Source organism: Schistocerca piceifrons, chromosome 4 (assembly GCF_021461385.2).
Source record: "Schistocerca piceifrons isolate TAMUIC-IGC-003096 chromosome 4, iqSchPice1.1, whole genome shotgun sequence".
Classification (NCBI taxonomy): Eukaryota; Metazoa; Arthropoda; class Insecta; order Orthoptera; family Acrididae; genus Schistocerca; species Schistocerca piceifrons.
In genome coordinates, this window is record NC_060141.1 from 26273471 (window position 1) to 26288665 (window position 15195).

At 40.6% G+C, this 15195-nt stretch overlaps 1 protein-coding gene across 1 annotated transcript in view; it reads right to left on the minus strand.

Annotated features, from left to right (window-relative positions):
* LOC124795564 (kinesin-like protein KIF17) overlaps window positions 1–15195 on the minus strand; it is a 190007-nt gene that overhangs the window by 139167 nt on the left and 35645 nt on the right. The window contains exon 4 of the mRNA XM_047259637.1: window positions 5404–5689. Within this exon, the coding sequence (XP_047115593.1) occupies window positions 5404–5689 (286 nt within the window). The remainder of the gene's footprint in view (window positions 1–5403; window positions 5690–15195) is intronic.

Consider the following 15195-nt stretch of genomic DNA (forward strand, 5'->3'; position numbering starts at 1 on the left):
TCAGGTTTTCAAATCTCACCTCATCTCATATGGTAAGTCTCCCCTGACATGCAGTTCTGGATAACTTTCCCAAAATCTATCCCTTTTCCTAGACCTCTCCAGTCCTTTTCCTTCACCCTTCTTCCTCCCCCTTCAACCCATCAGCCTGATGAAAGAGCCACTGGCTCCTAAAGCTTGCCACTCACAACGGTCTCTTATGTGTGTGTGTGTTATGCTGCCACTTGGTGAGTAGATCTTTCATCTATCCAGCTATATAATATTAAGTTGAGAGTAATTGTTGTCACGAGAATAAATTACAGCAGCAAGACTCATCATGGAGACAGTAAAAACAGACATCAGTAGATGATGGGACAAGCTCAAATTTGAGAATTGTACTGAATCATGATTGTGATATTTTATTTGTGTATTAGTTGTTATTAAGACTTGCACTCTAGTAGATATTGCAGTCCAAGTTTTGCAGTTGCTCAAGCACAGCACTACAGAAGGTCAGAGAGGGAACTAATATACCAGCTTGGCTGAGAAGTAGCTGAATGCGGGAAGGGGAGTAGTGAGCAGGCAGAAAATTAGATGCCAACCATGGCAATGTACAGTACGTACTTTGGCTCTTTTGGTACAGCTACCACATTTAAACTGGAGTTTGACTGAATCCAACTGTAGTAGGAACTGGATTGACTTTAAAATTGGACATATACTTAAGAAGACTATTCATTTTTGAAGGATATGGTAAAAGCCTAGATTGAGGCCAGTGGCATACTTCTCTGTTTTTTGCTGCAATGTCGTTGGTACTCTTTGTGGGTTATGATGGAAAAGAAAGGGTGTGTGTCAGCTAGAGGATCTACAAAGTCTATGAGAGAGCAGCAGACAAATGATATGTTTGAGAGCAAGATACATTCTAACCTTCTCAAATCAGTATAGAAGTGAAATTCAATATGTATTCAGATATAAACAACTGCGTTCTCAGGCCCCACTGTAACCACAACCTCAGAAATCACAACATATTTGGAATAAACAGCAAAGACATAAATTTCACATCTGTGTATGAGGATAATGATGATTAAAAATAGTGATACCACAGATGACAGGGTTAGTGAGTGAAAAATTTAGAACATCATCTGACACAGTTTTCCACTCTGAGTAGTAATCTGTTCCATCATTACCCTTTGTTTCCTCTCCATAAGATATGATTCAAACCATTTCAAAGCAATACCCAACATTCCATACCTGCTGAGTTTGAAAAGCACCAGGGCATGGTTTACAGAGTCAAATGCTTTTGTAAGATCACAGAATATTCCTGCAGTTTTAGCTTTCCTATCTAATGATCAAGTAATTTTTTCAATAAACCTTTTTATTGTATCTGTTGTTTTTTTACCTTATTCAAAGGAAAACTGGTCACTTGAAATATCATACTGTGTGATGAAGCTTTGTATTCATAAAGCAGCAATTTTTTCAAATGTTTGATATGACTGGGAGCATAGAAATGGGGTGATAACTTCCCATATCAGCTTCTGAAGCTTTTTAAACAATGGTTTCCCTTCTGCATATTTCAAGAGATCAGGGAAGTAACCTTTCTCAAATGATTTGTTTATTATGACCTATTATGTTGTCAAATTTTTTAATTACTTTGGTGGATATCTATCCCTACCTGCAAAGTCTTTATCTTTTAAAGAGAGTATGACATTGTCAACAAATTTTGTTGAGATTATGCTGAATTATTTAAGATGTTCTCTAATACTGTCTTTCAATCCAAAACTATTTACTTTCTGCTCATAATTTGTTACATTTAAATCAGATTTTGCTACATTTATGAAGTACTTATTGAAGCAGTCGCTCAGGTATTTGAGCTGGATTTACAACAGATTTTTCTTTAAGTTTGATTTTTGAAATGTTTTGCTTGTAATTTTTAACACCTAATTCAGACTTAACTACAGACCACAATGTGTGATGTTCATCTGCTTTATTATCTCATTGATGGTCCTCTGTGTTGTACTGTATTGTTATACTGGCTGAAAACTGGGGGTGGAAGTTCAACACTGATTACTGTAAATGACATAGCTGACAGCTGCACAGTTGTTTCACAGTTCTTTATTTTCACTATTCTAATCCCCCCCCCCCCCTAATATTACACAGTTCAGTTACATGGCCAGTTAACTATTGGCAAATTCTGATAAGCCTCATTAATGGGTTGCAGGCAAACATCAGCATGCTGCTACAATAGTTTACTGTTGAATGTCTAGGAACAGTAAAAACCTAACCACACTGTTCACAGTTCTTGCAGAATAATACAGTATGTATTGAACAGACACTGTCATTGTTTCAACACATGACCTATTTGTGTTACACCTATTTCTCAGTTAAGTTGATGTATTATTGTTGACCTAACCAGCACAGGTTTCTCATCTGATAATCAGCCATGGACTGACTGTCTGGGGACCAAAACTTGGGCTTTTATATAACTGCAGGATATTGTTGATACACTTGTTGACTATTTTTTCACATAATCACCATCCTGTTCAATGTATGTGGTGAGCTTTGGCACAAGCTTCTTTAGGCCCTTCTCGAAGAACTCTCCCATCAATTCCTTCCACCCACATCAGAACCTCTTTCTCCATCTGCTCAGCAGTTGATAGTTTAATTCCACTCATGTATGCCTTCAGGAAGCTGCAAAGATGATGATTTGAATGTGTAAAGTGAGGAGAATATGCGGGTTGGGGGCAAGGGGGGGAGGGGGGGGGGGATCCAATAGTACCTTGGTGCTTAGTGCTGTGTGAGGACGGACAATGTCATGCAACACACTTCTCTTGTCAGCATTCACCTGCTTTGTTCTGAATATTCCTTTTGAGATTTTTGAAGGTCTCACAATATCATCATGTGTTGTGGGTCTCCCCATGAGACAGAAATTTGGCCTAAACGAAGCTGTTTTGGCCCCAAAACATTGAGGCCATAATTTTTTTGCCCAAAATTGTGGATTTAAATTTTTTGGCAGATGGGGAATTGGTGTGATGCCAGTGTGATGTCACTCTTTTTGTCTCAGGCGTGTAATGAGCCACACGAGTTTCATCTCCATCACAACAGAGCTCAGAAAATTCTCATCTTCCAACTCAAATAGCTCAAGAAACATGCAGGCACTACTGACCCTATTTTTCTTGTGCTGCTCTGTCAGCTGTTTTGTGCCCCATCTTGCACACGGTTTCCATTATCCTAGTGTTTCTGTGAGTGTTTCATACAAGAGAATTCTGTATAGTTGCGGAAACATCACAAAAATTTCATCCACTGTCAATCGTGGTGGTCTTCACCAACAGTTTACGCAATTTTTTGCACCAACTCCTCAGTCAAAATGGAAGGCCTTCCACTCCTCTGTTCGTTATGAATATTTGTTTTGCTTCAACCAAACTCTCTACACTACTTAAACAAATTTGTTCTGTTCATAACACCCTCACTGTAAACTATTTGATTCATGAAAAAATTCCAGCACCTGTTATTCCTACCATGAATAGGAAGCGGATCACAACGGATGGCTCACACTTGGAGGGATCTCTTACCAACATCTTTCACTCAACTGGATACTACAACATGAGTTCACATATTACCATATTTCTGTAACACTTACTCAGGTCAGGGGATTCCCCTCTACCACACAGTGTTGCAAACCCTCAAGAACAAAGAAACACAGCCTGTTATAGTCACAGTACACTTACTTTCTCAAATGCCTTATAGACCTGAGTAAGTCGATACTCCAGCAGAAATGGTAATGGAGGGGTATTAACCACAAAATGACTATTCATATACTTGAAAGACATTAATAATGAAACAATCAAGCAGACACAATGTCATAAGCTGCTATACACTGGTTTCAATGTATAGTTGCAGTATGAGAAAGGTGTGTAGTGGTGGTAAGAGAAAGAAACTTGTACAAATTACAACAAATACATTGGCTGTTATCTAATATCAATATACTTAAGAAAATAAATATTCTTTATTTTAATTTTGAACAAATGTGTCAATAACTGATGTGATTCTGAACGTTAACATACAGATAGTACAAAGGGTGGTCAAAAAGTTTTGCACAGTCATCTCTAATTTTTTTATTTTTTGCAGGAGGAGAACAAAATTTTTTGTGAACATACTTGAAACATTTAGCTATACATTTAGCCTACTCAATGTAGCCTCCATCAGCTGTGACACATCTGGCCCAACGTTCTTTCCATGATATAAATGCACTTTGGTAAAATTCTGGGGGTTGACTTTTACACTGTCACTTGACACGGGAAATAAGGTTTTTCTCAATATCAAATGTTTTACCATGCAGGTGGGCCTTCAGACGATAAAAGAGGTACAAATCAGACAGAGCTAAGTCCGGATTGCAGGGAGGATGAGGAACAATTTTCCAACCCATTTTCTTGATTTTCTCTTGCGTCATAAGGGCTGTATGGGGTTTGGCATCGTCATGGTGTAGTCTGATGAGCTGACCCTGAAGTTGTGGTCTGCAGGCCTTGATGGTACATCACAGCTTGTCCAATGACAAACAGTAATGATACTGGTTAATTGTGGAGCCAGGTTCCAAAAAGTCAATGAAAATTACACCACACTGATCCCAGAAGGAGGAGACCATCTCCTTTCAGCCTGGTGCTCGTGAAAGCCTTGTTTTTTTCTTCCAAGGGGAACCCAGATGATGCCACTCCATGTATTGCGTTTTGCTCTCAGGTTCGGACAAAAACAACCATGTTTCATCCTGGGTAATGACGCCTTCAAAACACTTTTTCCACTCTTCAGTAAAGGTCTTTGTGAGATCCTCGCACTCATTCTTCCTCATTATTTTCATTTCTCTTATCAATAATCTAGGCACCCAATGTGCACAGATTTTTCTGTACCCTAGTGACTGTACCAGTGATACCACACTACTCAATGATAAATGAGTCATTTCAGCAAGCTGTCATGTCGTCACACATCTGTCATTTTGGATTATTTGATCAATGGTCTCCCTATTCACATCACTTACTGTCATCGATGGTCTACCACATCATGGATTGTCCAGTGGAGAGAAATCACCTTCTTTAAACCTCTGCAACCACTGCTGGATACTGCTGCAATCCACTGTGTCCTCCTCATAAACAGGGAGCAACTTCCTGTGAATCGTTGTGGCAGAGTCATCATCGGTCTTGAAGAGGAACTCCATCACTGACCGTTGTTGCAACCTGACATCCACTTCACAGTCCATTATGGCTCACCTGTAAATGAAAGAAAATACTTTTATACACCAACTTATAGCTAAGTGTTCCAAGCATGTTCACAAAAGATTTCATTCTGCTCCTGCAAAAAAATAAAAAAATTAGAGATGACTGTGCAAAACTTTTTGAATGCTCTTTCTATAATGTCCAACACTAATAGTTAGTATTTCCTTTGTACCTTGAACAAATACTCCATGCTCTGGATGTTCTTTGAGCTCAAGCTTATTTCTTCTGCCACTTCCAAGCAAATCTCTTATTTCATCATTATAAATCTCTAAGTGAGAGACAAGAACAAGATATTTTGTATTCTCAGCAAGAGCTATTTCTTCAAAAATATGCTCTATGGCCCGTGGTGTGACACCACGTTCAGAATAGTTATCGTAGGATCCTTGCATAGTGAAACTTTTTCCACATCCAGTCTGACCATAAGCAAATATTGTGCTGTTGTATCCATTTAACACATCCTGTGAAAACAGACAAAATGGATTACATTCAAAACAGTAAACACACATCATTCTGCTGTGTTATCATGAGGAGAGAACCATTCATAATTATGTAAAAACAGCTAAAGCAATTTGCATTTTTTAAACAAAATCCAACCCTGAGTTATCAAGTGTGTTATGTATCTGTGTCTCAGATAAACCTGACAGTTTCATAATCAAATCCATGACTACCTCCATCCACCACCTCTAGAATACCCTCAAAATCTCTGGAAAGGGATCACTGTGGCAGGGATTTTATGTGGATGCATCTGACAGCTGGTGAAGTCCTTTTGCAAGGCAATCCCCATGGTTCACAACCAAAGCACTGGAGCCTTTGTCAGCTGACAAACTCTGCCTCACAGACCTACTACCTTTACTACACACTCAGAAACTCTCCCCCCAACTATACAGAATCCAGAACCTAAACAGACCTGAAACACAGACATGAACCTTTCCTCTAAAAGCCGATGTCCCACAGAAGCATCAGTCCATTCCAAAGACCTTACCTTTTGCCTCACTCCCAAATTCAGATATGTTGGACTTGTTAAAGACCTTCTCTCCCTTTTCTGGTCCACACAACAGAGCACATTTTCACCATCAACCCTACCAATCAGACTCAACCCCCCAAGCCTATTTAACCCTACCTGACTCAGACCACTTCTCCATCTAACTGTAATCTATCCCCACCACCCCCAAATCACCTCTGTTAACATTCCCAGATTTCTTAACCTCAAATCTTACCTGACTATTGTTCCCCAAATCCGTTAACAGGGAAGCTAGCTAACCTTACACCTGCACAAAGAACCACAATCTACCACATAAAAATTGATCCTGACTTTATAATGCTACCTGCTGACAAAGGCTCCACTGCTGTGGTTGTGAACCATGGGGATTGCCTTGCAAAAGGATTTCACCAGCTGTCAGATGCATCCACATAAAATCCCTGCCACAGTGATCCCATTCCATAAATACAGCAGGCTCTCCAGGCTCTCCTCAAATCCTTAGGCCCATCCCAGAACCTCTCCCCTCAGTCTCTCTCTCTCCTCACCACTACCACTCCCCATACTCCTATCTTCTACACACTTCTTAAAATCCATAAACCCAACCACCCAGAACATCCCATTGTGGCCAGTTACTGTGCTTCCACTGAGAGAATCTCTGCTATTAGACCAGCACCTTCAGCATACCACCCACTCTCTTACTTAAAAGGCAGCTAACATTTCCTCCATTGAAGCTCCACTGTTCCTGCTCCTTTACCACACCACAACTGCTCAGCACTGTTGATGCCACCTCTCTCTATGCTAATATCCTTAATTGCTATTGAATGCTAGCTTTCCCAACATCCAACTGATTCCAGACCTACAACCCCATTCCCATCACCATGAGCAATTGCATCACTCTTGAAGGTATCACTTACAAACAAATCCATGGGATACATATGGGTAAAAGCATGGCACCATCCTATTCATGGGCTGTCTAGAGGAATCCTTCCTAGCCACCCAGAATCTTGAATCCCTCACCTTGTTCAGATTATACTTGTTTTGTAAATAAAACCACCTTTTCAGGATGACCACACAAACAAACTTGTTGTTCAGATTAATTGATGATATCTTCGTGATCTGGATTGAGGGTGAGGGTACCGTATCCATATTCTTCCAGAACCTGAACACCTTCTCTCCCATTCACTCCACCTAATCCCAACAAGCCACCTTCCTCCTCTGTGTTGACCTGAACCTCAAAGATGGCTACATCAGTAACTTCATCTATATTAAACCTACCAACCACCAGCAATACCTCCACTTCAAAAGTTGCCACCCATTCCATACCAACAAGTTCATTTCACACAATTTAGCCACCCATTGCCATCACATCTGTAGTGGCAAACAATCCCTCTCCAAATATACCAAGAGTCTCATTGAGGTCTTCACATACTGAAATTATCCTCCCAGACTTGTACATAAAAAGATCTCCCGCGCCTTATCTCTACAGTCACCTATCACCTCCTAATGTACCACCATACAGTCAGAGCACTCCCCTCATGAGTCAGAACCACCAAGAAATGGAGCAACTGAATCACGTTCTTCGGAAGGGTTTTGACTACCTCTTGTTGTGCCCTGAAATAAGGAATATCCTACCCACTATCTTTCCCACCTTCCACACATTGGTACTCTGCAGCACACCAAACCTTCACAATATCCTCATCCATCCCTACTTCACCCCTCCACCCCAACCCCTTGCCTCATGACTCATATCCCAGTAAGAGAGTTAGGTGCAAGAGGCCATCCTCCCATTAACGGCCGGGGTACCTGTGAAAGCAGTCATGTGATCTAAAAACTAAGCTGCTGCCACTGTGCTGTGTTAAACTAAGCTGCAGCCACTGTACTGTGTTCTATGTGGGCATGACAAACAACAAGCTGACTGTCAGCATGAATGTTCACTGACAAACTGTGGCCAAGAGACAGCTGGACCACCTTGCTGCTGAGCACACTGACCAACACAACATTCTTGTGACAATGATTGCTTCACAACCTGTGCCACCTGGATCCTTTCTACCAAAACTAGCTTTCCTGAATTGTGCAGGTGGGAACTCTCCCTGCAACATATCCTATGTTCCCTTAACCCCCTGATCGCAACCTCTGTTAGTCTCCACGCTTCACACACCTATGCCCTTCCCTATTCCCACTCAAAGCTAAACAGCTTTCTATTCGACCAAGACACCCACTAATCTTTTTTTTTCCCTCCTCTGCTTCTCTGTTTCCCCTTCAAACCCCCATTCCTCCCTCAAACCTCATGACTCCCCCTAGTTGCATTACACTATCCTCACCATGTCTCTACATCCTCCAATAAGCAGCATTTTACCTTCCCCCACCCCTATCCTGTTGTCCCCCACCCTTCTCTTAATAGTAACCAACCTGATTACTTCTCCCATCAGGTCAAAGTCTCCCATCAATGGCCAGAGACAGTAGTTGTCTGTGTGAGAATTGTGGTAGTGTGATGGCATGTGTGTTTTCTACTTCAGATGAATGCCTTTTGGCTAAAAGCTAAAATGTGTATGAGTCTTTTCATGGTGCCTGCCTGCAACTCAGTGTCTCCTCTGTATGGTGAGTAGCAATCTGTCCTTTTCATTATATTGTTGTTACTCCATCATGGACCTTTCAGCGTTTGAAGATCAATTTTTTGCACAAACTTAGCACAAAGCATAGATGGAGCTGAATTGCTTGCTGAGAGAGGAGTGCTTGTATTTATGCACAGCACATGAATATTCTGAAATCACAGCAATATTAAATTAAAAAGAAGATCTCAGAATATTCCACAACAGTTAAATATCAAATTACAAACATTTTCAGAAAATATATATCACAAATCAGTGCCTCTAATTGCTGCCCTACATTGAGCAACGGGGAGGGTGCAGTACTGTTTCTTCTCCCAACAACAACAAAACACCAAACTGCTATTTCAGAACTTTTTATAGGCTCCATTATAGTATATTCAGCCCAAATTTTTTTGTACACCCTCACTATGCAAGCATAGTCATGTTTCAGTCATACTGTTACTCTCCCCCCACCACTGCTATATTTACAGCTAACCCCTCCTGTTGAGGTAAACACTCAAGCTGGTCTTCAGGATCTTTATATGGTATGTCTCATTACTGAAGTACACATAAAGACTATAACAGGTCTTTTATGTGAAGAATATGGATAACACCTCTGTACTACTGTATTCTTACTGTAAAATCACAACCCTGAAATTCATACGATTTCTGACAATCAGTGTAACGTTTTAGGCACACTAAAACAGTAATTTAGAATTTCTCTGCATTTTGCACTGATGGAAAAGCTCGTATGAAGGTACATAAGCTGTAACTACTGGGTGGTGTTTGGGTTTATTGTATTCCCAGTCATTATGCTGGGTGCAAAGTTCTATACATGGGTCTGCTGCATTGGTTTTCTAGTTGTCACAATAAACTGTTTGACTTACCCCTCCTGAGTATTATTAGGTTGAAATAAAAGCTGTCATTTCAGCCTCATGACTGCAGGAAAGGAAGAATTCCACAAAATTGTAGCGTCAAGGCAGTAACGTATCTGGCTATCCCCCCCCCCCCCCCTCTCTCACTCTCTCTCTCTCTCCCTCACTTCCTCAATCTCTCTCTCTCTCTCTCTCTCTCTCTCTCTCTCTCTCTCTCATTCTCTCTCTCTCTCCAACATCAATGTAATGTACACAACCTGACAAAAAAGGTTAAGAATCGGAGTGGAAGGAGGAAATCAAATGAAACCTCAAGGGCAGAGAGTGAATCGGAGTGGAAGGAGGAAATCAAATGAAACCTCAAGGGCAGAGAGTGAATGTGATGATTAGAGACCGGATTATATGCATCATAAAAACCTTAAACTACTCATGCAAATATGCATGGAAAATGCTTAAATAAAGTTTGAAAATGGTGCAAGATCAAATAATAAAAAAACATGGTAGTTATTGTGTGCATTATATCTCAAAGTTGAACCTGTGCATATTAATTATGAGGAAGTGCACCAGCAACGTGAAAAATCGGTACATTTAGGATGCTGATATTTTCTGAATACTTTCTGGTAGTGATTAGGAAGGGGGGGCTTTTCTGGGATTGTTTTTTAAAAATCTGCAAAATGGGGACACACACCATGTTTCAAAAATTGTTCCTTCTTTTCTATTGTTGTCAGCAACAAGTGGATGCGATGTGAGTGAGTCACAGCAAAAAAATCTATATGTACAGGACCAACTTCAAGATATAATGCATGCAAAGGGGTACACTCACAAACTCTATAATGTTTTATTTAAAAAACAGCCTACAACCATGAACTTTTTTGAACAGCATTAACTTTTAATTAATACAACTGGACCAAAGCCTCATTTATGATTTATTTTACCTTTTCCTGCTATTGTAAACATAAACGACCAAGTATGGTTCCAAATGTTCGGTAGTAGATTGTGTCTTCGATGACTCAAAACAACTTTATAATCAGAAAAGGGCCGTTCTACATCAACTGAGGTAACTGGTCAGTATTTGAATATGGGTGCTATGTCGTCACTTACTGTTTCTGGTAAAAGTTCACCTGTCCCACTAATATAGCTGTTAATTTGGCACAAGTGTTCAAAGTCTGGGTAATTGTTTCAAATGTTTTCAAACTTTTCTTTAAGTTTTCTTGGAAATACCTCCAGCAATGAGGAGTTCACTAGAATAATTTTATTTATTAACTGAATAGATTCATTCAACACCAAACCTTGAGTTTCAAGCTTTTTAACACTTGCAGGTATATGGGAAAAACGAGTGCTAATCACAGCAATGTCTTTTTCAATACTGGAATCATTTAAAGCTTCCTTGCACTGGCAAACTGCCAAAGCCTCTGCACTATCAAAGTCGTTTACTACCCCTCTAATGGCCTTGAAATGTTCATTGTAAAACAATACAGCTTCGACACATGTACCGCAATGAGTTACCACTGGTTAAGGAAGTAAAGGCACATTTAGTAGTTTTTCTTTTTAGGTCTTGCTGCAAGCAGGAGCCTTTAGAAACACTTTCTTTGTGGATGGAATCAGTTTATTTATATTCACAAATGTGGAACGAGCTTCTTCAGCAAGGCGATGTACTCCATGAGCAAAGCACATCACATGAATCAAATTGGGATAAAATACTCAGATGGCTTTTCCTGCTTTGGTCATATATGGAGCAGTATCTGAAATAAACACAAACACCCTTTCGTCTGTAGAAGAGTCTGGAAAATTTTTTCTAATACCCTCATTCACAAATCTAGCAATTGTACAATGATTTACTTTTTCAAATTCTTTGCAGGCTTCTAAGTTAAGAAGAAGAAGCTTCTTCTTTTAAAGTAACAACAATTACACTTGCAATGTACCCCCACAAGTGTCTGTAGTTTTGTCAACTGCAATCCAGATAATGCTGTCCTTGAGTTCATTGTTTATCTCTCCCAGAACATTTACGTAAATTTTCAGTAAGTAATTTTTACACAATGGCGATTCATCTGGTATACTTTGATTTATGTAATATTTGGGCACGAGGCCTTTGAGGATAGGGTTTGTAAGTTTGTGAAGAGGAATATTGTTTGCAATGAATGCTTCACATAGACCCATGTTAAACCACCTTTTTTGGTTACCTTTAAACAAATTCCAGCTACTTCAACTTGCTGTCATCAGAAGTTGTTGTGATCCTTTCTTCTGCATTCCTGCAATAGGAACACTTGTCTTGACATACTGTTGTTTTTGGTACAAACAATTTTCTCACAAACTTGACAATATAAAACGGTTCCATCATATGTAAATATTCCAGGATGGTCAGCTATCCATCAAACAATGTTTCTTTTTTTGGGCGGCATGGCACACAACACATTACACACTAAATGTCGTAAACATGTTCAACTATAAACAAGTAAAACACACATCAAAAAAAGTTTTCCATCACCCCAGTTCCCAGAACTCCTGAAGACAGATGTTGACTGTGGATATTGTATCACAGACGCAGTCCCTTTGACTGTTTGGAGATGTCACTAAATCCACCCAAAGATGTAAAAAACTATGCATGAGCAGCGCCTATTAGATGGAGGTGGCTCGACATCCGATCAGTTCCAGTCATTCCACCAGGAAGGAGGTACACAGCTCGTGTTGCCTGCATTCACATTGTTACTTGGTGCCAGGAAGGGGCTCTCAACAAGGAAAGTGTCCAGGCGTCTCGGAGTGAACCAAAGCCATGTTGTTTGGACATGGAGGAGATACAGAGAAACAGGAACTGTCGATGACATGCCTTGCTCAGGCCACCCAAAGGCAACTACTGCAGTGAATGACCACTAACTATGGATTGTGGCTCGAAGGAATCCTGACAGTAACATCACCATTTTGAATAATGCTTTTCGGCAGTCACACAGTGTCATGTTATGATTCAAACTGTGCACGATAGGCTGTATGATGCCCAACTTCACTCCCAACATCCATGGCAAGGTCCATCTTTACAACCACGACACCATGCAGCGTGGTACAGATGGGCCCAACAACATGCCAAACGGATTGCTCAGAATTGGCATCATGTTCTCTTCAACAATGTGTGTTGCATATGCCTTCAACCATACAGTCGTCGGAGACATGTTTGGAGGCAACACAGTCAGGCTGAACGCCTTAGACACACTGTCCAGCAAGTGCAGCAAGGTAGAGGTTCCCTGCTGTTTTGGGGTGGCATTATGTGTGGCCGACATGCTCCCCTGGTGGTCATGGAAGGCACCGTAACGACTGTACAATATGTTAGTGCCATCCTCTGACCGATAGTGCAACCATATCAGCAGCGTATTGCTGAGGCATTAATCTTCATGGATGACAATTCGCACCTCCATCATGCAGATCTTGTGAAAGGCTTCCGTCACAATAACGACATTGCTCAACTAGAGTGGCCAGCATGTTCTCCACCCATGAACCCTCTCAAACATGCCTGGGATAGATTGAAAATGACTGTTTATGGATGACGTGACCCACTGACCACTCTGAGAGATCTACGCCAAATTGCCATTGATGAGTAGGACAATCTGGACCAACAGTGCCCCAATGAACTTGTGGACAGTATGCCACGACAAATACAAGCAAGCATCAATGCAAGAGGACATGCTACTGAGTATTAGAGATACTGGTGTGTACAGCAATCTGGACCACCACCTCTGAAGTTCTCGCTGTATGGTGATACAACATGCAACGCGTGGTTTTCATGAGAAATAAAAAGGACGGGAATGATGTTTATGTTGATCTCTATTCCAATTTTCTGTACAGGTTCTGGAACTCACGGAACTGAGGTGATGCAAAACTTTTTTTGATGTGTGTAGGAAGCTAAACTGAAACAAAGGAGGTGTGACTAAATCCTTGCATAGTTTAATTTGTGTTGCTGATGCATTCAGTGCGACAGGAGAGGGGATTAACCACGGGTGTGGGTGCAGGAGCATTGACTGCCTGCCTGTTCCTGTTCCTCTTCCGTAATGATTTTGCTCCACAGTGGCCTCTCCATTAGTGACTGCACACAGTTCTAGGTCGTGGTCAATATGTGAGATATCAAAATTAGGTTGAGCTAGAGACCGCCCACCTAAATTTTTAAAATACTGTAAACACAGAGCGAAAATATGCATTGTCACTAGTTTTTAGTTAAAATATGCAATAACCAATGGAAAGGGGCCAAATATGCAAATGCATATGCAACATGTAAATCCGTATAATCCGATTTCTAATTATGGTACTTCAGTGATATCAAAATTGAGTCAAATTTACAAAGAACTCAGCAGTACAAGCACAGTTATCACATCCTCTGACCTGGATTCATGCAATGACTGGCCCACAACTACTGTAACAGGTTCTTGATATCCTCGATATTGGCACTGGGACAGAGTTGGCATCTGAGCTGGTCCCACATGTGTTCTGACCTGGGGGTTCTTCCTGGCCTCGGAAGTATTTCAACATCATGCAGATAGTTTATACAGTCATGTGCCATGTATGAACGAGCATTGTCCTGTTGAAAAATGGCACCATAATGCTGTTGCATGATTAATACATGGGGATGCAGGATGTCCATGGCATGTTGTTGTGGCATCAAGGCTCCATCAGTCGCCTTCCATGACCTGAAGTCACACCTGATGCTTCCTCATACCATGACATCAGGAGTAATACCAAGTATTGTAAGAAAGGAAGCTCTCCCATGGCTGCCGTCATACTTGCCAATAATGTTGCATGCAACCTACACATGGGTAGTAGTTCCTTAACCTGGATGCTGCTGTAAGTCCATTAGATGTTATTGGAAGTAAGGAGCATATGTGAAGGGGTTACAATGAGCTAAGTGCACAATTCGGTGACTCTCCCTTGTTTTGGTCAGACATGGTCGATCAGAATCTTGATGATGAGTGTACCTGTCCTCACATTCCCATGTTGGAAATGTCAGGCCACTGTCACATCTGGATATTGCACAATTCGACCAGCTGGGGAAACTATGACCTACAGTGAGAATTCCACCAAGCTTTGTCAAGTGCTGACAACACTATCTCAAATACGTATATGGCACCTCTGTGTCCTTCACAATGATCACTTAGTATCTGACATTGTTCATGTATCTTATGTGGGTTATTAACTAATATGTGGAAAAACTTTGGGGAATTGGTACACAACTTAGATATAAGCAAAAAAATTCATATATACATATGGTCAATTTTGTTTCTTAGTTACAGACACTTTTTTGACGTTATATGTTTGCTTTGTTTCTATCTTTTCATTTTTTAAATTTCAGCTTTATTCTATTTCAAAGAATACATTATCTCCTTGTGGAGACAGGCTCTGTTGAGGAAAGGTCATTTCTTTGTGGGAGACCAAATGGTGTTAGAACATATGTTTTAGGAGATCAGCTACTTCATCATGTTAAGGACAATAATCACGTCAGTACCAGAGAAATAGCAGAAACTGAGAATCTGAGTTATGTGACAGCGTGG